This window comes from Perca flavescens, chromosome 11 (assembly GCF_004354835.1).
Source record: "Perca flavescens isolate YP-PL-M2 chromosome 11, PFLA_1.0, whole genome shotgun sequence".
NCBI lineage: Eukaryota > Metazoa > Chordata > Actinopteri > Perciformes > Percidae > Perca > Perca flavescens.
In genome coordinates, this window is record NC_041341.1 from 13,739,664 (window position 1) to 13,766,397 (window position 26,734).

General features: G+C 40.3%; 1 protein-coding gene across 3 annotated transcripts; it reads left to right on the forward strand.

Annotated features, from left to right (window-relative positions):
• The first annotated feature begins 13,166 nt into the window (after nt 1–13,166).
• creb1b (cAMP responsive element binding protein 1b) lies at nt 13,167–24,288 on the forward strand. 3 transcript variants are annotated; one of them, XM_028591489.1, is made up of 8 exons: nt 13,167–13,286; nt 17,203–17,419; nt 17,608–17,754; nt 17,851–17,951; nt 19,470–19,621; nt 20,914–21,099; nt 23,359–23,512; nt 23,739–24,288. In XM_028591489.1, the coding sequence occupies exons 2-8, from the start codon at nt 17,318–17,320 to the stop codon at nt 23,881–23,883; spliced, it is 987 nt and encodes a 328-aa protein (XP_028447290.1). In that variant the 5' UTR covers nt 13,167–13,286; nt 17,203–17,317; the 3' UTR covers nt 23,884–24,288. The 3 variants fall into 3 exon arrangements, with proteins under 3 accessions (XP_028447290.1, XP_028447289.1, XP_028447291.1); XM_028591488.1 differs by having other exon boundaries at nt 17,315–17,419; XM_028591490.1 differs by lacking the exons at nt 23,359–23,512; nt 23,739–24,288 and having other exon boundaries at nt 17,315–17,419; nt 19,470–19,625; nt 20,914–21,038.
• The last annotated feature ends 2,446 nt before the right edge of the window (nt 24,289–26,734 follow it).

The following is a 26,734-nucleotide window of genomic DNA, read 5'->3' on the forward strand; positions in this document are numbered from 1 at the left end:
TATATGATCGATGCTTCTATCTATCTCCTTCACGGATGATTTACTGCACATCACTGACTTACTTAAAATTTGATATAATAATTGATGAACTGCTTATACTATGAATGGTATATAACAGCTTTTACACAGCAAGGAACACCAGTCTAGTTACTGAACACTCACAGGGAGTTTTAAGGGAGACAAAGAGGAAAATTATTAGATACACTCCGTTGATAAAGGTCTCCTCCTGCTTCTTCTTGTGTCTCCTCCTCCGCTCTTTTAAATGTCACAGTGGAAACAAGGAGAAGATAGATGGAGCAGACAAAACCAGAGGCTGTGCTTCATACGGAAGGGGTGTTTGAAGAGTTGCACTGACACTCCTACCACACAGGATTCCCTCAGCACACACACATCACACAGCAAAGAGTGACACTGTGACTTCAGGTATGTTGGCACGAGTTCAGTAGATGAGTGTTTGTGTGCTGTGCAGATAGAGGAGTGTAAACAGTAAAACCTCTCACAGGCTGTCACTGTTTGAACCCATGAGTCAGTTGAGAGAGAGAGAGAGAGAGAGAGAGGGGGTGGGGAGGAGAGGGAGAGAGAGAGAGAGAGTGATCTATGGCCCAAAGATCCAAATTTCACGGTATGGTACCCTTCAAGGTGACAACCTTTTAAAAAGATGTACATGTCATATATGATCATGAGTGGTGTGTTAGGTATTGCTGAGTAGTAGTTTTGTCACTGCTCGTGAAATAAACCACCCTCGACTTATTTAGGCTAACATTCATAATATTTATGAACATTGGACATATAAAGGGGACCCTTGAGCTCTTTAAATTGTTGCCAACACATGTTTTTCCACAATTTTTGCCTATTAATGCTAGGAAAATCACAGACATGGCACTAAAAGGGCAAATTATACTTTCCATATCCGCATAGCTGTAAGGGTCTGTGTGACATACATTTCCACGAGTGTCTGCAGACTGTGCATGCCTACAAACATGCTTTAAGGCTGTTTCTTCAAAAAGTCAAGTGATAACAAATAAGAACTAACATGTAATTGATTCATCATACTGTAATTGGAATGCCACCCACATAGTCTAATTCTATTGTCCTTTGATTTGCTGTGCCTCTGTTGCCTTACTGTTTGACGGGCTAACAGGTGATTTCAAATTTGTTGTCATAAAGGCTGTAATGCGGTTGCTTTTTTTACAGTTCTGAATGCCAAATGTTTCTGCATGTTACTTCTCAGCACGGTGTCGTAATTTTCTTCTCAGCACGACTCACTGGTTCACTTAATTTTCCCTAGCTTATTTTACTAATGGCAACTGGGCGTGAGTTTGATCTGATTGGCATTACATGAACGCCTCCTATTGGAGTATAAAGCATGGCCTGTTGCGCTTATGACTACCACATGTCTGCAAATGGTTGTAATTCAAGAGGAGGTCAAACATGTATTTGTTTGTAATTTCTTATTTAAACACTAAGCTGTACAGGCTATTATGATTCTGTTAGAGGATACTTCCCTGCATGTGTTGTGTCTTGTTACTCTGATTCTCCACTGGGCGAGTCTGTGCTGCGTTCCAGTTTTGTTCCGTCCTCCGCCACGCGCCATACCACACCGGGAGTGTCTGCGGAGCGTGCTGTCCGACTCGCAGATTTTATTGTCTCTACAAGTACTTTAGTACTTTACAGAACAATCGTGTGTTTATCTACCTTCCACTCCAAGCACTCCTGCAGTTAAACTTCATGCCTTCTCTTTTCTGGTGTTAAAAAAAACATCTGTGATGTTGTATTATGTTTTTCAACCTCCAAGATGAAACTGTCGTTGTCCGTGGTGTTGTAAACGAGACATAAATGATATTGGGGGGTGTTTTTTGGTAAATTGACTGAATGCTCTCACTGTTTCACTTCCTGCCTGGCTGTCCGAATGGCCCGCGGCTCGCGTAAAAATAGACCAGCCGCGTTTACGTGTGAGAAAGCACGTGTATTTGAACTGTTTGGCTTTCCAAACAGTTCAGTTCCAAAGGAGCCGCTTCACGCACACTTCTGGGACACTTGGCCCAGCTGGTGGAATATCAAGCATTGCCTTGAATGGCTGTGATTTCTCGCGGGGGGCGTGGTGCCTCCGGAACGCAGTGCAGATGCGCCTGGTGGAAAGTAGGGGTTAGTTTTGTTGTTAACAAAACATTAATCACCAAAAAAAAAACAGAAGACATAAAAAGTTTTCTTCTTCTTTGAGGTTGGCTTGGTGGGTCAGGACCCTTAAATTCAACATCTTTCCGTGTTTTTTAAGGGTTGCCAAGTTAAAAAAAATGTTAACTTGAATTCCTTTTACTCTGAACCATGTGATTGTAGAGGGAAGGATGAGAGCGCCAGAGTGAAAGAGAAAGACAGATAGAGATTCAGTGCACTTCCACCAGTGACTAAACAAAAAATGTGAAGCAGCAAACAAACACCCTGTAAAGAATCCACATCCATGGCATTATTTGAAAGGACAACAGAACAAAACCAAATCACATAAAAGAAAACAGTCTGTAACACACTGAAACATGCTGATACAAGTGTTGTAAAGGAACCAAAGCCCTGTTTTCGGACCCTTTGTGAATATGAAGCATATCGAAGACAGACTGTCACACCTTCTTCTTTGACCGTTTCCCGTGGCAGGTTTTTTAAATTACCCCCCGGACATCCTGCAGTCTCCAAAGCTTTTCAAAGAGCTTTTAGTTTGGCATTTGATTCCCTGCTCTCCTTTTCTTTAGACATGTCTGTTTCTTTCTTCTTCATTTCTTCTCTTTCATGCAGAGCACCTTGGCAGCTGAAAGGGATTGTTGGAGGTGTCCACAGTTATTCAATGGGGAGAGGAGAGGAAAGGGAGAGGAGATGAGACAAAGGAAAGGAAGATAGGAAGTGAGACAGTGGGAAAAGGAGAGTAGAGAAAAGGGGGGAAGACAGAAGACGAATGTAGAGGAGGAGACAAGGAGACAATTGAAAAGAAGATGAGATTAAAGGGGGAGAGGAAAGGAAACAGAGAAAAGAGGAGAGGAGAAGAGAGAAGAGGAAACAGAGGACAGGAGAGGGGAAGAACCGAGGAGAGAGGAGGATACAAGGAAACATGAAAGGAGAGGAGAAAACATAAAGAAAGACAGGAAAGGAAACAAGGACAAAAAAGAAGAAGAGCAGTGAGTAGGGGAAACAAGAGAATATGAAAGGAGAGGAGACAAGGAGGCAATGGGAAAAGAGAGGACATAAATAAATAAGGAGACGGAAGGAAACAAGGTGAGGAAATGAAAGAGGAGAGGAGAGGAAAGGAGGAGATGAAACAAGAAGAAAAGAGGAGAAGAGAGAAAAACGGGAGAAAAAAGAGGGAGCAAGAGTATATATAAGAAGAAAAGAGGACAGAAAAGAAATGGATAGGGGAAGAAAGAAGAAGAAAAGAGAGGACAGGAGGAGGATGAGAAGCCAGTCGTTCTTTGCCCGGGGTGGGGGGGGGCACAGTGGGGGGTGAGGGGGGGGTTCCTCATCCCTCTCTCCTCCAACTGAGCCTCCTTCCTCAAGGTCAATCACACACACAGACACATGCATGCACACACACACGTACACACATGTACACATTCACAGACAGGCAGGTTGGCAGACGTGGCACGCATACACACACACACACACATTTAGTCAAGCTCAAGTAGAAAAGACGCCTTCTGCCTGCTTTTCTCTCTCTGACTCTTTGTACCAACCAGCCAAGTCTCAGTCAACCATCTGGAGATAAAAAACACCATTCTTCCCACACACACACACACACACACACACACACACACACACACACACACACACACACACACACACACACACACACACAGTGTGTTTATGATATGAATGTCTATGTCTGATGGTGCATGTAGAATTATTAGGAGAATGTATTTCTTTAAAATGTTCCCCTTCTATTTTGGTCAAAAGTCCACTACTTCTCTATCTTAGCCCTAGAAATCTATTCTTCATTTTCCACTCTGTCTTTATTTATTATTTATAATTCAAACCCCTAAAATGAACAAATACGTTGTTTACAGCTGCTGAACTACACTAACTACACAGGGAAAAAGATCTTGCCAGGAAGGTAACATTTTACAGTTTCTTCTGCGAGTGTCAAAAACACACCAAGTGTTAGTGGAAATGAGTAGCGGGGGTTTCAATTCAGTGAAAATTGAAAACCTGCGTCTGCCTAAAACACAGAGCACAAACACATAGATACTACTCACAAAAAATATCAAACATGAACATTTGTTTTCCGTTGCATTAGCTCCCTTATTCTATCCGACAGCATGATCCAATTTTATATATTCACAACTAGACAACAGCAGCCATAGAAATGTTGAAGGACTGCTCTCCCCAAATGCTAATTTTGGCTTGGGCATCCTCATTTGTAAGACTGTCCTCCCAAGAAAAAAGAGGCATCAGTGGTTTCAGCAAATACACAAAAACAACATTATGTTGACATTTAAGTGACGTTGCCTTCTAGGGGCCGTATGATCGAATTATTACTCGCAAAGGTGGAGGCAGTGTGACGTTGTTATAGAGCCACATAGTCGGCAGATGGAGGTTTTTGAATGGGTCAGTTAAAAGTTGGACTTTCACATGCGACCACTTTTTGCTTCCTGGTTCCTACCAACAATCAACATTGGTTTCTTTTAACCTTGTCCACAATTGTTTCCTAACCTTAACCAAATGGTTATTATTAGTGCTGGGCAAGTTAACGCGTTATTATCACATTAACTCATTAATTAATTAACGCTGACAATTATTTTATTGCGCATTAACAGCATTTTTATTATTTCTTTTATTATTGTAAAAGTCTGTGCTGTCTGCTGCCGCGCTTACAGGAACCGGAAAAGAAAATAATTGGCGGATAAACAAACCAACAAACATGGAGAAGGGTACGGAACTTTTACATGGCCATTTTCATTTTAAAGTTCTTCCAGACGGTGCAGTAGACAGAACCAAAGTTATTAGTAACCAATGGAAAAATGAATTTTCTTATCACCGGAGTACTTCCAGTCTGAAATATCACCTAAATACAATACACACCGTTGATACCAGCAAATCATTCAACGAAACAAACAATAGCGCGAGGCTTTGGCAGACTACGTTAGATGCAGCATGTGGGAGAAGTATAGATAAACAAAGGCAAGAGAAGCTAACAAATGCCATAGCGAAGTGGATAGCTACAGACTGCAGGCCCATTAGTGTTGTGGAGGACGTCAGTCTGAGAAACATTCTGAGAATCACAACAAATGACGTCAGGTATGAGATTCCCTCAAGACGCAACATCACAAGAATACACGAGTTGTATGAAAAGGAGAGGAACGCAAAAGCGACACCTTTACAACGTGTTACTCTCACTGGGGACTACTGGCCATCACTGGGTAACCATGATTACCTCGGAGTTACAGTGCATTATATCAATGAACAGTGGGCGCTGCATTTACATGCTCTGACTGTAATGAAAACAGAGGAGAGACATTATGCTGAAACATTTGTGCTCCACCTCGATCTAACAGAGACATTTGGTACTGAACATAGACTGGTTATGCTACTCCCTAATTAAAGAAAAAAAATGTCTGCTGTTATCTCAAAAATTGCCTGTTTCAATGTTATGATTGTGGCTCAGGATTTTGTGGGCAGTTTTATTTTATATACAACAAACAGGATAACATTAATGCCCTGGCAGTGGCAATAAGCTTTAATTTTGTATTTGCTTTGATTACATTGTTTAAGTTGAGATTTACACTAAATATTTTATTTAACAGCTACTGTATAAACAAAATGCTGATGTTAAGTGTTTGCAGAACAAATGTTATGGCACTTTCGTTCATATGGCATAACATTTAAAATAAAATTGAGCTATACACTACTTTTGAATTAATTATTGGATTTTGCATATAACAATGCGCGCAATTAATCGCATTGTTATATGCAAAATCTAATAATTAATCAGGGAAATCATGTGATTAATCGTGATTAAAATGTTTAATCGTTTTTTGTGCCTAAACCAGCAAACCTTTACCATAGCAGTGTCAGATCACAACATGCTTATATGTGTAGTTTTGGAAGGGTGTTATAAAGTATTTTGTTGTTTTAATTTGGAGGACTTGTTGTCATTTGTCCAACAAAAATCCATCACTGTTCTTGTGTGGTTGTCCCTGACCCCTGAAAGTACCTAAATTACTCGCATTTAGTATCACCTTCTGAGCAGTGCGCACATTTAGTCCCATTAACTTGTCTAGACAGGGTTCTTCAAAAATGTTTATGCCACGGACCTCTTAACTGAGAGAGACTGAGCAGGGACCCCCTACTACATATAGTGTATAAAATTGAGTTGCATATTAAACTGGGCCTACAATAACAAGCATTTATACATACCTTTTTGGTGTACTGAATACTAAGCTATTAAATCATTGTTGACATGATTTTATAAATCATGTTTTAATAAAATGTGGCACAGTGAATCCTTAGGATGAACTGTATCTGTTGATGGCTACCTTAGTGACTACCTTACCTGTAGGCCAGTTAGCCTATCATTAATGTTCACAAATAGGCTGATTTACATTTGTTAACATTTTAATTTTTGAAAAATCTTTCAAAAAATTAACAAGAATTTGGTGGCTCCCCTGCATTAACTCTGAGGACCCACTAAGGGCCCCAGACCCACTGTTGAAGATCTCTGGTCTAGAGAACAGAGGCAACAAATGCAGAGCCTGTGATGATGGCTGCCACTTTCCATCTAGCGCTGCTGCTGTCAGGACCACATGCTCCCCGTGGTCCTCAGTTTGTTTGTTGTGATCATGTCCGCCATTTTTTGTTAATTGTTGGTGAAATAAACACCTGTTGGTCTGCACCATACCTCTGCCTCAAGTCTCTTGCTGTAAATGCTCAATCACTATGCGGCCATTCTAACAAGTTTTACTTCCCGCAGTGGATAAGGGCTGTTCTTAAGGTGTTGGTCCACCACAGTGCTTCAGGGGCTGCTTCTCATAGATTCTTCAAGTCCCTTATTTGGGGTTTAGCTGTTAGTGGTGGTGAGTGCTGTCTGACATGTTGCTCCAAAATTACCATGTTTAGTTGGTGAAGGCCATTAAAGGAGAAGTCCGGTTGATTTAAACACGTAGCTCTGTTGTTTGTTAATTTGGAGTGCTGTCAGTTTGTGAGAAAAACGAAAACAATCGGTGCTGCCTATGCAGTGTTATCCTCCTGCTACAGTTTGCACCCAGGAGACTGAAATAGGGCAAGTTTTAAACGTTCTTTTAGCCTCTTAACATGTTCGAAATGTCATTACAAGTGCCTACCCATGTGAAGGGATTCCTTCCGAGTGAACACAGTGAATCTGACTGCAGTAGATGTGAAATAAATGCATAAAAGTTGTGCTAATTCAGCTCTGTTTAGTTTCGGTGTTGAGATGGCAAGACAAGTGCTTCGGGACCGTCTACAAACTATAACACCGAAAAGAGATACAAAAATATTTTCAATTAAAGCTGCGAGCAGCGATGGACGGGCCCTCACGCCTCTGCGCGCGTCGGGGTTACTGGCGGACGCCGCTCCTTGCGACAACAATGAAAAGGGAACTTCCCGCCGAGTACAATGATACCTCACACAAGATTCTACGTCATGCGGTTCATTAGCTGTGAAAGGGGACGTGGCCAAAGCATAGGGGGCGGGTCAAACCATCACCAATAAAAAAGGAAGTCTCTGCTGAGTTCAATGATACCTCACACAAGACTCTACTTTGGATGGGTCAGCATTTATAAAGGGGGCGTGGCTTAAGGACAGGGGGCGGGCCAAACCATCACCAATGAAGAAGGAACTCTGCTGAGTTCAATGATACCTCACACAAGGGTATACCTTAAAGGGTTCAAATTGTATGAAAGGGGGCAGGGCTTAAGCATAGGGGGCAGGTCAAACCATCAACAATTAAAAAGGAAGTCTGTGCTGAGTTCAATGACACCTCACACAAGGGTATACCTTAAACGGTTCAAATGTTATTAAAGGGGGCGTGGCTTGAGTAAGTGGGCATGGTCATATTATAGGGGGCGGCTCAGTATCACATGTAGACCACACATTCTGAGTTTCATGTAAATCGGATGATGTTTGTCATATAAGGCGCATTTCATGTTGCCAGCAGGGGGCGCTATGACCAAAATTGAATTTTAGCCTGTAGGTGTCCTCAGGCCTGGACCCTTGTCAATCGTCAGAAATTTCGGTCAGATACGACAAATCGCTAAACACTCAAAATGGCCGCCACGCCACACCCACACCGTCTGACGAAAAGTTTTTCTTTTAATAACTTTTCATCGTTAAGGTGTTGGGATGGTACAGACCAAGTTTGAGGTCCATCGGATGAAATCTCTAGGAGGAGTTCGTTAAAGTATAGCACCTTGACTTTTAGGCCTACTTCCTGTTGCCACCAGGGGGCGCTATGACTTTAAGTAAATATCGGCCTTTATTTGTCCTCAAGGTTGGACTCTTATGAATCCTGAAAAGTTTCGAGCCAGTTGGACAACGTACACTCGAGTTACACCCACTTCCTGTTTCGGCGGCGAAACGCACAAAATGGCCGCCCCGCCACGGCCACGCCTTACGATGAAAAGTTTTTCTTTTAACAACTTTTCATCTTTAACTTCTTAAGATGGCACAGACTGAGTTTGAATTTGATCGGATGAAATCTCTAGGAGGAGTTTGTTAAAGTACGACATGTGGAAATGGCCAAAATCGCACTAATTTCGAACATTTAATTCAAAATGGCGGACTTCCTGTTGGGTTTAGGGTATGGCTCTAATGAAGTTTTTTGTACATCGTGACATGTTACATATGTGTACCAAGTTTCGTGAGTCTACGTTAAACACACTGCAGGGGCTCAATTTTCTTAACTTTCGAGGGGGCGCTAGCGAGCCATTTTTGTGCGCCTATTCCCGAAACCCTTAAAATACGTAGATTTTCACCAGACTTGATGCAACCGCCAAATTTAGTGAGTTTTTGAATATATTAAGCCCCTCAAAAAGCCAATTAATTTGACGGGAAAATAATAATAATTCCTTCAGTTTCAATAGGGCCTTTGCCGCTGCCGGCGCTCGGGCCCTAAAAATAGGCATATGCTTTTTTTTTTAAGTAAGTGCTATAGTACAACTAGCAGGAGGTTTGGAGACAATACCTTATTTAATCATTAAATTAATAAATATTTTTGTTGTATCTCTTTTTGGTGTTGTAGTTTGTAGATGGTCCCTAAGTCTTGCCATCTCAAAACCGGAACTAAACAGAGCTGAATTAGCACAACTTTCATGCATTTCTTTCACATCTACTGCAGTCAGATTCACTGTGTTCACTCGGAAGGAATCCCTTCACATGGGTAGGCACTTGTAATGACATTTCGAACATGTTAAGAGGCTAAAAGAACGTTTAAAACTTGCCCTGTTTCAGTCTCCTGGGTGCAAACTGTAGCAGGAGGATAACACGGTGTAGGCAACACCGATTATTTTCATTTTTCTCTCTACTGACAGCACTCCAAATTTACAAACAACAGAGCTACGTGTTGAAATCAACCGGAAATCTCCTTTAACATGATGCTTGATCACTCAGAGCCCTCATGACCTGTATGGAAGCCTCTGTGTTCATATGTTGTTGTTTTTTTTAGTTATATAGTTATTTATATTTTGTATATTTTCATATGCAGGTTTGTTTTCAGCATAATACTACTGCAGTATTCCCACAACTGATAGAAATTCTAAAATATATATTGCAAATTACAAAATGGCGCTCAAGCAGTGGCATTAAACATGTGACTCTCTTGTTTTTTTGTTGAATGTTTACTAATGGACAACAATCCTGCAAAACTGGAAGACACCTAAAAATCAGCCATGATGAAACCTCTAATGGGACATGTTTCCGTCCCCTTCTTGTAAAATATTCCTCCTCTTCTCTTTGGGTCAAAATTGTCTCAACCCTTCAGCCACCTCCACCCGCCTGTTTTTTCTTTTCTTTTTCTTTTTTTTATAACTGGCTGCAAATTCACTGCTGTTCATTACCCAGGCAGGGTCAATTCCCCAAACAATGTGTTTGGTGTCACAATAAAAAGGGTGTTTTTTACGGCATGTAGCAGTAAAATGCTATTAAACAGATAAAACACTGGCAACGAGCATCAGGAGGATTATAAGAGGAATTGCCTTGATAAACTCCACATATCTGCCTGATGACACACCAGCAGCTCTGTTCTCTCTGTGGCTGGGGAGGAGGGGAGGCAGACTGAGGAGGGAGCACATGGTCGGAGAGTTTACACAGCTCTACAGTGCCACCATCTGGGGAGGTTAAAAAAAACAGGGTGTCTCTCTGTCCTGTATCCTGACAGATTAAATTAGATGTTTTCCATTCTATAACTTGAAAGGAAAATAAGATAAAAAATTCAAATGGACACTTTTTGTTTCTCGATTGTAAATGCTACATTTTCAGGACTTCCTGTATCAATTGCTTTCTGTGTCATTTCTGTGGCAAGCTTACCTGCAGTCGGTTGATGTTTTTGTTCTGCTTTCTACTTTTCTACATCACAGTAATTATTCACACCTGAATGTGGGTGCCATAGATAGATAGATAGATAGATAGATAGATAGATAGATAGATAGATAGATAGATAGATAGATAGATAGGTAGATAGATAGATAGATCGATGGACTTTATTGATCCCAAACTGGGAAATTTCTGTACAGCAGCAAGGTATAAGGCGCACAGCACCCAGAATATACAAGAAATAAAAGAAAAGAACAACTACTCAAAAAATATACTCCAGATGAATGAGGAGAATAGAATAGAACATGAACTACTTTATTGTTATTTTATTTTTAAATACATGGCAATGCTGTTGTTAATGTAGCTGTGATTCTCAGTTGTGCGTGGAGAATCTTGTACCAAGGGTTGATTAAGTATCCCATCCTGAGGTATATTGGTGCTCAAAATTCTAGCCCAGGATTACAGTATAGACCAGCAAAGAAACCTGGTTTGAGTCCCAGGTTGGAGGTGATAATTTGTTAAAATAAATCTCATTTTCACAGTGATGCATGAGAGAAAATCCTGTTATTGCCTGTGTTTTAGCCAACATTTTTTTCTTCAAAACTTCATGATGTTTTCTTATGTGAGGTATGCATTTCAATATACCTGCAGATCCCTGCTGCTGTGTGCATTAAAATGGTCTTATGCTTCCACCTGGTGGTTACAGCGAGAATTACTTTTTTCAGTTCTATTCAAGTGTCCCAGTTAGTCATGACAGTGTGACAGTGAGCACAGCATGCACAATGCCAAGACCCTGAAACTGAAGCAGCTAAATGAAATTCAGCCATCATTCATTTTTATTATTTACACCTGTGACATGTCAAAATGTCTTCTATGAAGACCTATTTGTTGAAGAAAAGTAACTACAAGTATGCATGTTGAGGGGTGTGAATGAATAGTGTTGAGTAGCAGAAGTTGATTCTTTACAATGATGTACACAAGCCAGATGGTGGTGCAGTGGTTAGCCCCGCCACAACACAGCTAGAGGGTCCTGGGTTTAAAGGACAAATCCGGCACAAAATGAACCTAGGGGTTAATTACATATGTGTACCGAGTCGACCGTTTTCTGGGACATGCTAATCGAATGTGACCAGTTTCATCGCGAACCGCTAATTAGCTTATAACGCTAGTCGTCGGGGCAGAGGGTAAAGTAAAAAGATATTTCTATACCACTAACAAGGCTCAAAATAGCACCACACTTCCACGGTAGCAGAATGAGGGTCTCTGCATGTAAACCGAAGCATTGAGAACTTTGTAAGTGTACAGACAGTTTATTAAAAAGATAGTTTATAAAGACAGTACTGTTCATATACGGGCGGGTGCCATCTTGGGAAAACAGTCACGACCAGTCGAACGACAAACGCCGTGCTTGAGCTATGTTACTGGTTACTGGTTGCATGGCGGATTTGTCCTTTAAATCCACCAGGGATGTACTTCCGGCGGTTAACTGGAGACTAACTTGCCCATATGTGTGAATGTGAATAATAGACTGTGATCTCAAGGATGGACCCTGTGTCTCGCCCAATGTGAGCAAAGACAGGCTCCAGCCTCCCTAAACTATGATCAGCATTGCAATAAAAGAATCAAGAGAAGGTTCTTCCTTGAACTGTCTCTACCAACCTGTCACATTCTACTTTAAAGTCCTATTTCTTATAGTGTAGTAGCCCAGAACAATTATGTACCATGCAGCCATTCAATACACCAGATACTGTATTGTAGTAAGATGTTATGAATACAACTTTAAATGGTCAGTACACCCAATCACACCATTAGCTTGGAAATACTATTATGTTTGTACTTATGATAACGTAAAAAGATGACATAAACAAATTAAATAGCAACTTGTATACCATGGAAACAATGTAATGGTTACCTGAGATGATTAACAGAGTTCACTGTAAATTGTCCAGGGGTTGAAGTATCCAAATATTTTACTTATGTAAAAGTAGCAATACCACAGTTTCAAAATACTGCATTCAAAATCCTACTTTAGTAAAACAAAAGTAAGCTATAAGAATCAAAATATAGGCCTAAGTACCAAAAATACTTTATCAATAACATATCATAATTTATTACCGGATTTATATTCGTATTTCTACTCTAAATCTGCAAGTAAGTAACTAGTAACTGAAGGTATTAAATACATGTACTGAAGTTAAAATACAATATTTGCCTCCAAAATGTTGTGAATTAGTAACATACAAATAAATAAAAAATACTCAAGTACAAGCACCTCAAAATTGTAGTTTCAGTGTTGGAGTAAATGTAGGCCTGTTACAGATCCTTCACTGAAATTGCCTGTACTGCCTACTAAAACCAGTTTCATAACCATATTCAACTAAAAATAAAAGAAGATAATCCGTTTTATGTGATTTAGGTGAACCGAACGACCCTTTAAGTTCTAGTTAATAATAGGCTTTTATGATCATCGTAATAATCTAATTGTTGTTCTCCTTACATAATTATTAAACTGCTTTTGGCAAACGCTTTACGAAGCAGGAGGGTGTCGTTAGAATCCGCTTCTCCTCGGTATTTTCCGCCCTTCTCCGTTCCCACCTCGGTCATTTTCGCCCAGTGTCGCCATCTGCTTTCTCGTTCTTCTCCAATCTCCGTGTTGTTGTTCCCAGTGACGCGGCGGAGGTGTAGCCTGACGCGGGCTCTTACGTGTCGGCCAGAATAAAAGTGGAGCTCAGGAGGCCCGGGAGTGACGAAGGGAGTCTGTATCGGTAAGGACGGAGCGGTGCCCGGGTCTCAGAGAGACCGGTCGCTGCCGAGTAAAGTGTTGGTCTAGTCGGGTTCGGCCCGAAGGAAACAAAGAGATCATGGCGCCGCGGCGTGTTTGTAGCAGGATGGAGGGAGGGGAGGCTGCGGCTGTCAGGGAGAAAGGGAGCCAATGTGCGGCTTTGATAACGAACCAGGAGTGACAGTCTGTGGGTTAACACAACAGAAACTGTGATAGGACTTTAGCGTTGTTAATACACTCAAATGGAAAATTATGCTATCACAAACGGAGATGTATGCGCAAAGATGTGCGCTGTTTTCCCGTTAACGGCGCATTGAACACATCAGCCGCGATATGTTCATTTATTTCTGCTATTTGCTCGATTTACTTAAACGTTGGCAATCCCATATATAGTATTTCTGACTCTACACGTGCTCAACTCGTCGATAATTATCTTGTTTCTATTTTCCATTCATTTTGTCACTTGATAGAAATCGGCCATATGCAGGCAGTCGCGTTAAATGGTTGCATGTTGAAAACATGAACTCAGGCCTGGAGATTAAACCAGCGTCTTGTATTTTTAGTTTGAATAGTTCCTTATCTCCCGGGATGTGACCGGTGTGTGCGTTGAGGGGGCGTTGCCCCGGCCATGTGGCACTGCTGTCACACTTGTAAGTGATTTTTGAAAAGCAGAGGGAGAAATGTGTAAAGCCAATCATGCAGCAGAGAGAAGCTACGCACAGTGTGAGATCACTGAACAACACGTTCCCAGATCAACACTCACTAAGCCGCCTGCAGTCAGATCTCCGAGGCTCATTAGCTCCTTTTATTATATGATAATGTCTGCAGGTGGACTGGTTCAGAGCAGAGTGTCAACAAGAGCTTAAATTGTCCAGAAGATGAATTACTTTCTTCTGTCTAGTAAGACAGGGTTGAATCACAGGGGTTATTATCAGTGGTGGAAGTAACCATTTACATTTACTCAAGTACTTTACTTATCGTAAGTACAATTTTGAGCTGCCTGTACTTTTTTCAATGAACTGACACATAGAACGTTCATACAAATATTTTAAATAGAATAAAGTTAAACAATATTCAGTTACTTTTATATACAAAAACGTGTATACATACAGTGTATACCTAGAGAGACTTTTGTTTACAATGGGAATGAGGGTAGTACCAAAGGTAGTAGTATGGTCATGTGCAAAACCAGCATAACAGAAAGTCATACTTTCGACTTCATTTCAGAGGTAAATATTGTACTTTTGACTTGAACGAAACTCTGTCACCAACAAGAAATAAATGTATAATAAACAAAAAATATCAGAACATGGGATTCAAGACCATATCATTGTTCTCGTAAGCAGTACATGCTGGGATGCCAGTCTTGTATAAACAATTCATCCAGACAAACTTGTAACCACTGTATCACTACACCCCTTTTTGGCCTTCAATGTTTTTCTTTTTTCATTCATTTCATTCTCCACTTGGTTTTCTAATATTTCCCCACAGTGTATTCAATATGAATAGAAACACAGATAACTCAAATGCAATCCATTTTGACACCACCACAAACTACATCCTTCTGAGTCAAGGTGTCAACAACAATTGAACACAATAAGATTCATAAAGGATTTATGGCAGGTTGCTGTCTTGTTTAGCATCCTATTGTCATATTCATCATATTGTACATCTATTGTACATTTTAAGCACTATAAGGTAAAAAAACAAACATCTGTGGCATCTCTGTAACAGAGAAAGTGGTTTGTAAATCTTTGATATTGTTGAATACCTTGTAGTACATAAGAGCACATTTATTATTTTATTTAAAACATAATTTAATGCCAAATCATTCTTTCATTACAGACTTATACTGCTATCTAAGTCATAACTTCTTACATCTGCATCGGACCTGACACAAATGCATTTTAAAAATTATATTGTTATTTATGGTGTAATAAACTTTGATGGAAGTGACCAGTGTCAGAAATGGAACTATTCTGAATTTACAGGTGGAACCACGATAAATAAGATCAGTCAACACGGAACATCATTGTCCTGTTTGCCCTGATGTTTTCCTAAGTGCTCCATTACATAATTAATCAAGACCAGATGCAGATGCTATTATCAAGTGCACATGTTCCGCCTCCCACACATATTTGAGTTCAGCACCCATATCTTCATACTGAATTGTATGACTACTGTGGTGCAACAGAAGACCAACTTTTCTTTACCATAGACTAGAACTAGAAAAGTACCAAATTTTTGGGCATCAGTGGGATTCCCAACCTTTTTAGATTGCAGGAACACTCTGGGAACATCCTTTGAGGTTCCTTCATTCCTATATGATTTAAAATAAATGTAAGAACATTTTTGTGCCAAACAGAAAACCCCATCACTGGCAGCAGCGTGATACTCCACCACAGTTGAAAAGAACAACAATAGTAATTTTCCTGCACTCCACAGTTCACTCTCTCAGGCTGGTGATGATTATGACGCATGATCTGATCAGAGGTGATAGAGAGTCCGCCTGGATCCACTGGAGTGTTAGACACACAGAACTGAAACCTACGGAAATACTACCTGATCAATTAGAATATAATTTGGCCTAAATATGAATAATTCAGCCTATGCTCGGAACCAAGTTGAACTGTGAAGACCTCTAATCTGCAACATTATTGTGTAGTAAAAACATATCAGCTGCATAATTAGTTACAGTAGAAGAAGCTTTCAGGGACATTTTACAGTTTTATAGTACGGTATATAACCTAAGAACCATAAGTGAACATTCCTTGTGATATTTTACATAACTGAGATAAAACAAACATGTATAGATTTCTTCAAGGAGTGTTCTTGGAACTTATTAAAGATCCCATGACATGGTGCTCTTTGGATACTTTTATATAGACCTTAGTGGTCTCCTAATACTGTATCTGAAGTCTCTTTTATATAGACCTTAGTGGTCCCCTAATACTGTATCTGAAGTCTCTTTTATATAGACCTTAGTGGTCTCCTAATACTGTATCTGAAGTCTCTTTTATATAGACCTTAGTGGTCCCCTAATACTGTATCTGAAGTCTCTTTTATATAGACCTTAGTGGTCCCCTAATACTGTATCTGAAGTCTCTTTTATATAGACCTTAGTGGTCCCCTAATACTGTATCTGAAGTCTCTTTTATATAGACCTTAGTGGTCCCCTAATACTGTATCTGAAGTCTCTTTTATATAGACCTTAGTGGTCCCCTAATACTGTATCTGAAGTCTCTTTTATATAGACCTTAGATGAAGTCTCTTTTATATAGACCTTAGTGGTCCCCTAATACTGTATCTGAAGTCTCTTTCCCAAAATTCAGCCTTGGTGCAGAACTACAGCCACTAGAGCCAGTCCCACAATGAGCTTTCCTTAGTATGTTCCATTTCTGTGTCTGTAGCTATTGAGGAGGAGAGAGGGGGGGCAAGGTGGAGGGTGGGGTTGTGGCCTTGACCAACTGCCACTTTGCTCGTTTGAAAGCCATGATGTCTCTCTCTCATGGGGGGGCCAAATTCTCTGGGCGGGCAAAGCAGAGAAAGGGGAGGTAATCTTGCTCCTTATGACCTCATAAGGAGAAGATTCCAGATCGGCCCATCTGAGCTTTCCTTTTCTCAAAGGCAGAGCAGGATACCCAGGATTTTAAGAATATAGAATTAAGGGAATCTTATTTTCTCCGAGATGGTACTTAGTTGACACATTCTGTAACATTATATATTATATATTATAATATTGTAGTTATTAGTGACTCCTTTGTGACCCAATTAACATCTTTGTTGGTTTCCATGTGCATTTCAAATATACTTTTTCAGTAAATTTGTTTTTAGCTTGTGTATTGCCTTTTCTTATTATAGGCACATTTCCGTTGTGTTTGCTTGTATGTGTTTTTCAGTTTGTATGGTTTGCTGAGGTTGAAGCACACAAACCATCTGTGATCCTGATAACTACAGATGTTGTGGCTGCAGTTAAGTTTTCTTCTCTTCAAATCTTCATCCTTACCTTAGCCGATGAAGATGGAGTCAGTGGAGGTTCAGCAGGGAGTGGAGACGGCTGTGACGGAGGCAGAAACCCAGCACATCACCCAGGCACAGATTGCTACTTTAGCACAGGTAAGCGAAGATGTTAACGCCATTCGATATCGGAAAGGTAGCATTTTGCTACGAGGCTCGGCAAGTTGAGCTGGTTTCCAAAAATTTTGAAAGAAAAACAAATTTGAATGCCATGAATGTAAAATTAAAAAGTTAGCGTTAAAGTGCACACACATGGCAGACACAGCACATCACTTCTGAAATTTCAGGTAACCATGACAACAGGCCACGCCTCAGCAACAGGTCCCACAGTAACGCTGGTACAGCTTCCCAACGGACAGACGGTTCAGGTCCACGGAGTGATCCAGGCTGCACAGCCGTCTGTTATCCAGTCGCCACAGGTCCAGGCTGTGCAGGTAAAACACATACACTTCCAGTCCTAGTTTCAGGTGGTTCATATTTAGCCACAGTGTAAAGAACAATAAGTCAGAAGGATTGTTTGATTGTTCCAGATCTCCACCATAGCAGAAAGTGAGGATTCACAGGAGTCAGTAGACAGTGTCACTGACTGTCAGAAGCGCAGAGAGATTCTGTCACGACGCCCCTCTTACAGGTGTGTGTGTGTGTGTGTGCATGCTTGCATGTGTGTGTCCGCGTGTGTGCATGCTGCAATTTCAGGAGACTGGCAAAGACAATTATAATATTTCATAACCAAATCAAACACTGACATTTTTAAAGCTCATATGACACACAACTTTGGCTTCATTATTTACATTTTTTCATTTTCAAAATGCATCCTAGGGTATTTTTGTGAATGTACGTGAGTCAAACTTTAGTATAAAAGCATATTTAGGACCAAATCGCTACTTTTAAGATTCACCGTACTCTCGTTTTTGGGTCAAATGGCCTTTTGAATGGGAGAGCTAGGGGCACTCTCATGCTAGTCTCAAAATAGCTATTTTCGAAATACTAAGAAGGCTTGACACAACATAAAACTTTGCTCCAAGTATCACCAGGAGCTCTACACTTTAACGCAAGCATTGACAACATTCTTTGTGTACACGGATTTACTAAAAAGAAAGTTTTTGAGCAACTCACCGCAGCTGTTGTTGTTTCCGGCCACTACCACCTTGGCAGTCAAAATGAGTCGATATCCGAATGCGAATGAACAGACTCCATATGAGGCTCCTTTTTCAACTATAAGGTCAATGTTGTTTTTTTAATAATGACAAAACAACTTATCCGTGCATTTGTATGGAACTAAGCTTTAGGAGCTTTCCGTCTTTACTCTCCTCCCTGTTACATTGCATTCTGAAATCGATTGTTTTTGACTGATAAAATGGCTGTGGCCAGAAACGACAAGAGCTACAGTGAGTTGTTCAAAACCTCTCTTTTTAGTAAACTCTGGGTACACAAACAATGTTCTCAATGATTTCGTTAAGGTGTAGAGCCCCTGGTGATACTTGGAGCAAAGTTTCATGTTGTGTTGAGCCTTCTTAGTATTTTAAAAATAGCTATTTTGAGGCTAGCATAAAAGTGCCCCTATCAGTCCCATTCAAAAGTCCATTTGACCGAAAAAACAAAAATACAGTAAATCTTAAAATTGGCTTTTCCGTCCTAAATATGCTTTTAAACGAAAGTTTGACTCAGGTACATTCACAAAAAGACCCTAGGTTGCATTTTGGCGAGAGTTACGCTTTAAGGGCATTCACCTGCATCTATGAATATTTTATCATAATTAATAATACAAAATGTAGAACAAAACTCTGGGTAAAACTTGCTTTGCTGTGCAAACACCAATTCTTGTTGTTTGTTTTTTACCTGCTTATATGGTTAATCAGTTGTTATTTATTTTGTCCACATTCTGCTTTTTCCTTTTTATAACTAGAAGTTTTTTGAAAATTGCTCTTTTGAAAATGTGGCTATTTTTCAGTGGAAACCAAAAACAATGAGGATTACATGTATGGGGCATAGAAATGATCATCAAAAGGTGATGGGGATACTTACACTGATGCAATATTTCACGTGAAAGTGTAATATTTGTCTCTCATGACAACCTCAGCTCATGACATCACACTAACCTTGCCCAATAGGTTTTGTGAGTAACTCCCATTGTTGTTTGTCCCAAAAGGAAGATCTTGAACGACCTTTCGTCCGACGCACCGGCTGTCCCTCGTATCGAGGAGGAAAGGGCTGAGGAGGATTCATCAGCTGCTGCCACACCTTCAATCACCACTGTTACTGTGCCCACGCCCATCTACCAGACCAGCAGCGGACAATACAGTAGGTGATGTTTGGTGCAGTGGAGCTGTGTCTGAGGTTTTTTTTATTTATTTTTTTATTTATTTATATGACAGGGACAATGCAAACAGACATAGTGTCAAAACAAAGCTTGTCACTGAAGTGCTGCATAAAAAGTTTATAGCAGATGCTAAGTTTCAACTCCAGTCCCTGGTTGGGCTTTTATACACAATAAAATTTACATACTTAACTATTTCAATTCAAAATAATAATAAAAAATAAAATAAAAAAACTGTTGAACTCCACCTGTCACTACCTGTTCAAACATTACAGCTTGTGTCACAGTTAGGGATGGGTATCTTTAGGATTTTTTTTTAGTCTCCCTTTGCCCTCCTCTAGTCCACCCTCCTCCACAGCGCTGCGGAGGAGGGTCTGGCTAGTCCACACAGCATTCCGGGATGAACGGGAAAAACCTGCTCTGGTTTATTGGCATTTCTTTACACCAATCACAATCGTCATGGGCGGCACTAAGCGCCGGACAGAGCCACGGTGCCGCTGCAAAATAGCCTCAGGAAGGAACTTGTTTTGGTGGAACGTGTACGTTCAAAAGTTGTTTTAGTCGTGTAACAGAAAACTTAGATTGGACAGATGGTCTAGCTAGCTGTCTGGATTTACCCTGCAGAGATCTGAGGAGCAGTTAACCATAGTCCTCATAAATCGACCGGAGTTTAAAATTCCAACACAAAGAAAGCATAAGGTAACGTGATATCCAGTCGAAAAGAGGGACATCTGGCAGAATTTCCTGCGGCAACGGAGCAATCCCGGAACGTCTTTGATATAGACTAGGATTTTATTGATTTTATCGATATTTCTTATCTCTTTTTTTTTATTATTATAAAAAAAAAAACAATAGTATAAATTATTATTTAAAAATTGATACAGCGGGCGCACATATATAGATGTTTAGTCCTCAATGCAGTGGGCCCGGGTTAGACTCCGACCTTGGCCATTTGCTGTCACCCCCCCCCTCTCTCTCCCCATTCATGTCTTCAGCTGTCCTGTCAAATAAAGGCCTAAAATGCTCAAAAAATAATCTTTAACTTTTGTTTTTTATTTATATTCAAATATAACAAAATAGTGTTTGTAGAGAAGCCACAGCAAAGTCACTGTATGAACTCAATAATATCTCCCTTGAAACAATATCTAAATAAAATAAATAATCTTGACATTAAAACACTGAGTGAAGTTCGAAACAAGCGCGCTCCTCAAAAGACTATTTCTGCTTTTTTATTTGAGTAATTTCTTTCATTTGTTCCCTTTCACCAAACACACAGTTGCAATCACACAGGGAGGAGCCATTCAGCTGGCCAATAACGGTACAGATGGAGTCCAGGGCATCCAGACTCTGACCATGACCAACGCAGCAGCCGCCGCCCAGCCTGGAGCCACCATCCTCCAGTACGCACAGACCAGCGACGGCCAGCAGATACTGGTTCCCAGTAACCAGGTGGTGGTCCAAGGTGAGAGTGGACTGTATTAATGAAGTGGTGTGTAACAGGGCTAAAGCTAGCACTTAGATCCATTACGTGAATGTACCTATTTTATTATACATCCTTTTGCAGAAAAGCAATTTTTCTTTCTGTTAATTTTCTGCTGTTGGTAGCAAAGTTACCTTAGGTTAACGGTTTACTATTTATTCTCTTTACTCATATGTATTTGTTTGTTTATCTTTAGAGCGTTTCCCCTATCCCTTGCTGCTGCAACAGTGTGAATTTCCCTCGTTGTGGGATTAATAAAGAATTTTAAATCTTAAATCTTGAAAGACAAAAACATTTCACTATTCTCAGTCAGCCAAACAAGCTAATAAGACATTGATTCTCCAGGGAAAAGTGTTATTATCATTAAAATTAACTTAATAATACCTTTTGCATCACACGCGAAAGGTTACGGTTTGAAACTGGGCGGAAACATGGTTTTGGGGGGTGGCAGTAGCTCAGTCAGTAGGGAGTTGGGCTGGGAACCTGGTAGCTGGAGAGGTGCCAGTTCACCTCCTGGGCACTGCCAAGGTGCTCTTGAGCAAGGCACCAAACCCCCAACTGCTCGGTGCGCTTTCCAGGGGCAGCTCCCTCACTCTGACATCTCTCCATTAGTGCATGTATAGGTACTGAGCATGTGTGTGTAATTCAGGCCTGTGTGTAACAACAACAGAGTGAAAACATTGTAATTTCCCCTTGTGGGATTTAAAAAGTATACATTATTTATTTATTATTATTTAACATCCACTTTCTAACTACCAGAGGTGTCAAAAGTATTCACATTCATTACTCAAGTAGAAGTATAGATACTAGGGTTTGAAAAGACTTTTGTAGAAGTTGAAGTATCAACTCAAGCTTTTTACTTAAGTAAAAGTGTAAAAGTACTGGTTTCAAAACTACTTAAAGTATAAAAGTAAAAGTAATGTAAGGCAGAGATCTTCAACAAGGGTTCCTCAAAGTCATTGCAGGGGCCCTCCAAATTATTGTACATTTTTGAGTCTTTTTATTATCTTTGAGTCTTTTAAAATTAAAATGCCTTAACATAATTCCAACATATTATTAGCAAACATAAATTCCCACTGATGATAAGCTTACTGGCCTATAGGTAAGGTAGTCCCTAAGATATCAGCCCACAGATACAGTTAATCCTAGATTTACTGTGCCACATACAGTATGTCACATACAGTATGTAACATTAAAATATGATTTATAAAATCATGCCAACATTTAATATTTTAATAGCTTATGAGAAAAGGGTATGTAAGAATGCTTTAGGTTGCCCTAACTGTTATTGTAGGCCCAGTTTAATATGCAACTTAATTTCATACAATATGTAGTAGGTGGTCCCTGCTACATCTCACTTTAAGTAAAGGGGTCCTTGACCCTAGACCCCTGATGTAAGGGGGAAACAATGCCATTAAGGACAACAGCTTAACCCCAAAACGTTAGGACAAAATCATATGACTATAATAATGTTATATTAAAATCATACCTGCAAACTCAGGAAGGCTGAAAAAGGTGACACATCTCTTCTGTGTTTTTCAGACAACGGCAGCTACAGTCTGGTGTTACAATCCTCTCCAGTGAAATACAGACACACTTTTACACCGTTTAGCTCTCAGCATTTTAACCGTGTTTACTCCAGCTGCTAGCTAACCGTAGGCTAACGTTAGCTGCTGCCAACTGTAGTGTTAACTAGTGTCCCGTGCGGCGATGTTTCAGTTCCCTCTAACGTCCGTTTTCGGAGCATCAGAGAGAAGCGCAGGCATCTAAGTGGCACCTAAATAAGGCACCGAAATCCGCGTTGCTATTCGGTCCGGTAGATAACGGTCGTTAAAGCACCGGTGGCGTATTAGCACCTGGTCTGTGCAGGTTTGATGGATCGCGTACAAACCAATAGGGTGTCAGAATGACTATGTTTATACTTCTCATCCAACCACAATCACATTCACTCTCTCCGGATGGAGCGATCTGGATAGGGTTTTTTGTGTGTTTTTTTTTTAACGATGACGAGCCGGAATGAAAACAAGCCGAACTGAAATATGAGTAACGAGGCTATTTTTAAAATGTAAGGAGTAGAAAGTACAGATAATTCCGTGAAAATGTAAGGAGTAGAAGTAAAAAGTATGCTGTAAAAATAATTACTCCAGTAAAGTATAGATACCCAAAATTTCTACTTAAGTAAGGTAACGAAGTATTTGTACTTCGTTACTTGACACCTCTGCTTACTACCACACTTTTCAGCTGCTTCCGGAGACGTCCAGGCCTATCAGATCCGAGCAGCCCCCGCCAGCACCATCGCCCCGGGGGTGGTCATGGCCTCATCCCCCGCCCTCCCCACCCAGGGTGCTACAGAGGAGGTCACTCGCAAACGGGAAGTCCGCCTCATGAAGAACAGGTACAGTATGAAAAGAGGGGGAATATGTGTCTTTGTATGTTTGGTCTCAATAGTGGCTTTGCTCTTGCATCACAAGTTTCCCAAAATCATAACATAACAGGCCAGTCTAAAAGCCAGTAGGTGCATTTAATAAAAATCATACAGTATGATTACAACAAAAATTATATAGCATTCACAAAAATGCCCCCAAATCCCAGAGACAAATTTTGTCTTATCCTTCCTACAGAGAGGCAGCCCGTGAATGTCGCAGGAAGAAGAAGGAGTATGTTAAGTGTCTGGAAAACCGAGTGGCCGTCCTGGAGAACCAAAATAAGACACTAATTGAAGAACTGAAAGCCCTTAAAGACCTTTACTGCCATAAATCGGAGTAGTTCCTTGTTCTGAACACCAAGCTGGGCCACGTAGCATTTCAGTTCTCTTCAAACACTTTGACTGTTTGATACTGCCTGCCTGCCTGCCTTCCAGTTTACATACGGCTGGCTAATCTAGTTCTGCTTAAACAACCTTCTCTTCAGTAGGCTGTCGATAGGCCTAATACATTTAAAATACACACAATCTTTCCAATATCGGTACACTAAAACAGCAGCTACAATCCTGTGCAAGATCACGTAAAGGGTCAAATCAGCTGCTGATGACGGTTAACATGTTGCTTCACACACCTTTGTCTGTGAGCCTGCGTCTTATTGTCACAGATTTGGCTAATACTTATGTTAAAGGAATACGCCGACTTATTGGGAATTTAGCTTATTCACCGTAACCCCCAGAGTAAGACAAGTCGATACATACCCTTCTCATCTCCGTGCGTGCTGTAACGCTGTCTGACGGCTCCAGCAGCATCAGGCCAGCACAGAACATGCAGGTGAATGGTTCCAGCAATCCTACTGCTCCGAATAAGTGACAAAATAACTCCAACATGTTCCTATTTACATGTTGTGATTTATAGAGTCACAGCGTGTAGAAAAAACAACGTAACATGAGACACAGCCATCTTCTAACAGGATCTGTGCTGGGCTAATCTAATGCTGGAACCATCAGACAGCCTTACAGCACACACGGAGATGACTTATTCCCAATAAGTCGGCGTGTTCCTTTAAGTTAACACTGTCCTCATCACGATCATTGCAGAGATACTTCACTGAAAAATGTTTGACAACAGAGTCCAATGAGGCAGAGGAGATCTACATGGCCTCTTTTTGTTGTCTTATCCAGATCACGTCAAACTAAATGGTGGACTTCCAGGCCAACCTGCTGATTCAAATGGTCCATAATGGTTTTATTGGGGTACAAACGTTTGTCACCTCTACTTAGACCTTTAATGCTCATATTTTATTGGCCGACTCCATTTCTGTTTACTATGTAAGCAATAATCCCCGACAAGTTGTCCTTGAAGCATCACCATTGTTGCCATGGTTATCTGTAGTTCTATTTAACCTGCATTCTGGTTTAAAACAGCAGTTAAATGATATAAATGAATATTTTCATTGTGTAACTGTACATTCACGGTGGTGAGTTCAGTGTTAAACAGTCCACTGGCCAAAACTATGACAGCAAGAAAAAAACTCATTGATTTTGAATACTATTGGAAACATTGAAAGTATGTTCAGAACATACTTTATCCTAAAAATAATTGTACAACAGTTAAGAGTCGGACGTTTCTGTATCAAGCGAGCTCAGTCAGTTGCGGTTAAAGGCTTTGAATTAATTATGAATCTCTACTTGAACCAAATCTACAACTAATTGGCCATAAACAAGAATTTTTTGTAAGTGTTTTTAAAGATGCTACCAACTGCCGATCTTTTAGGAAGTTGAGCTGTGTGTGTCAGCAGACAGTGGATTGTTAAAAGGGGACGAATTGTAAAGGGACGTCCCACTTTTAAATTCACTCATATTTCTCTGCTCTTCCGCAACAGACAGTTGTTGTAGATGCTGTTAAATTAAGATCATTAGTAAACGAAGGCACAGTTTTAAAGAAAGATTATTGTTTTTGCAACCTGGGGTCACATTATTGTAGTTTTGGCCAACATTTCTATTAGTTATGCAAACATTTTACTCACTAGCTTAAGTCCATTATGGCAGCAACACAAGGGGCCATTTTATCTAAACCAAATTTTTTGGAAGTGAAAACAAGTTGTCACGCAACCTGGGTGCTTTGACTGACAGTACTTACTGAGATTCTGCACACAAGTAGTTTTTCAAGGCAAAGCACAATTTTAATGGACATGAAGGTGTGTTTGTGATTTTAGATACTTTGGGGTTCGTTTATAACTCTAAGCTCCTGTGGCTCGCTGTGTCCCCAGATATAACTGGGTGAGTAAAATGTTATCTCATAACAGATGAGAGCGATGTCTAAAAAGATTTTTAAAAATAATATCAGAGACCAGGGGCGTAGCACAAGACCATGGGCACAAGACCATGGGCCCCCATGTTCCTCAACTTCCCATCCTCCCCCCCCCCCCTGTTTATAGGGTAATAACTATTAACTGTAATGCTTAGAGTAGCCTGATAACACACATTTCAAACCTCCTTTCTCAACATTCTCTAGCCTACTTTACTGTGGTTACTACTACATTTTGTTTGTTTTCTCTGTACCTTTACTTGCCAGCCTGCGTACTATGGTGTCTCTCTGATTATCTGTTAATTTATCTGGCCATAGTCCTGGATCCTCTGGCAAAAACTGGTCTGCACTGCCTACTTTCCAGTTCCTCAGCTCTCATTTCCACACTGTGCTCAGAGCAACACTCATGCTCCCTGCTGTCTTCACTCCCATCATCCTCAATCAGATGTTCTCTGTCATCTTTCTCTATGAAGGATACATTTGATATTAACCTCTTATCCTAATTGTAACCTAATATAATAAAACACACTAAGATGTTAGTGTTACTTAACACCTTTCAGTCAAAATGGCTAAACATGGTTTGCTTTAATTTTGAAATAAGCTCACCTTGTCTCAAATCCAAAGAGGAGGATGAGGGGTCTGTTGCTACTCCACTCTCTGGTGGGACAGTTTCTGAAACTGAGGGCCATGTGTTTCACAATGTTAACATCTGCTTCTACTAAATCTGACATAACTATAATGTTGACATGATATGTATCTACCGATGAGCTACCAAGCTAACTATGACACAGATTAGCCTATTATTGCTAATTATAGACATTATAGCCTATTAATTTAAAATTAAACTTGTTTTAAATTAGGCTATTACAATGGTGTGTTATATACAA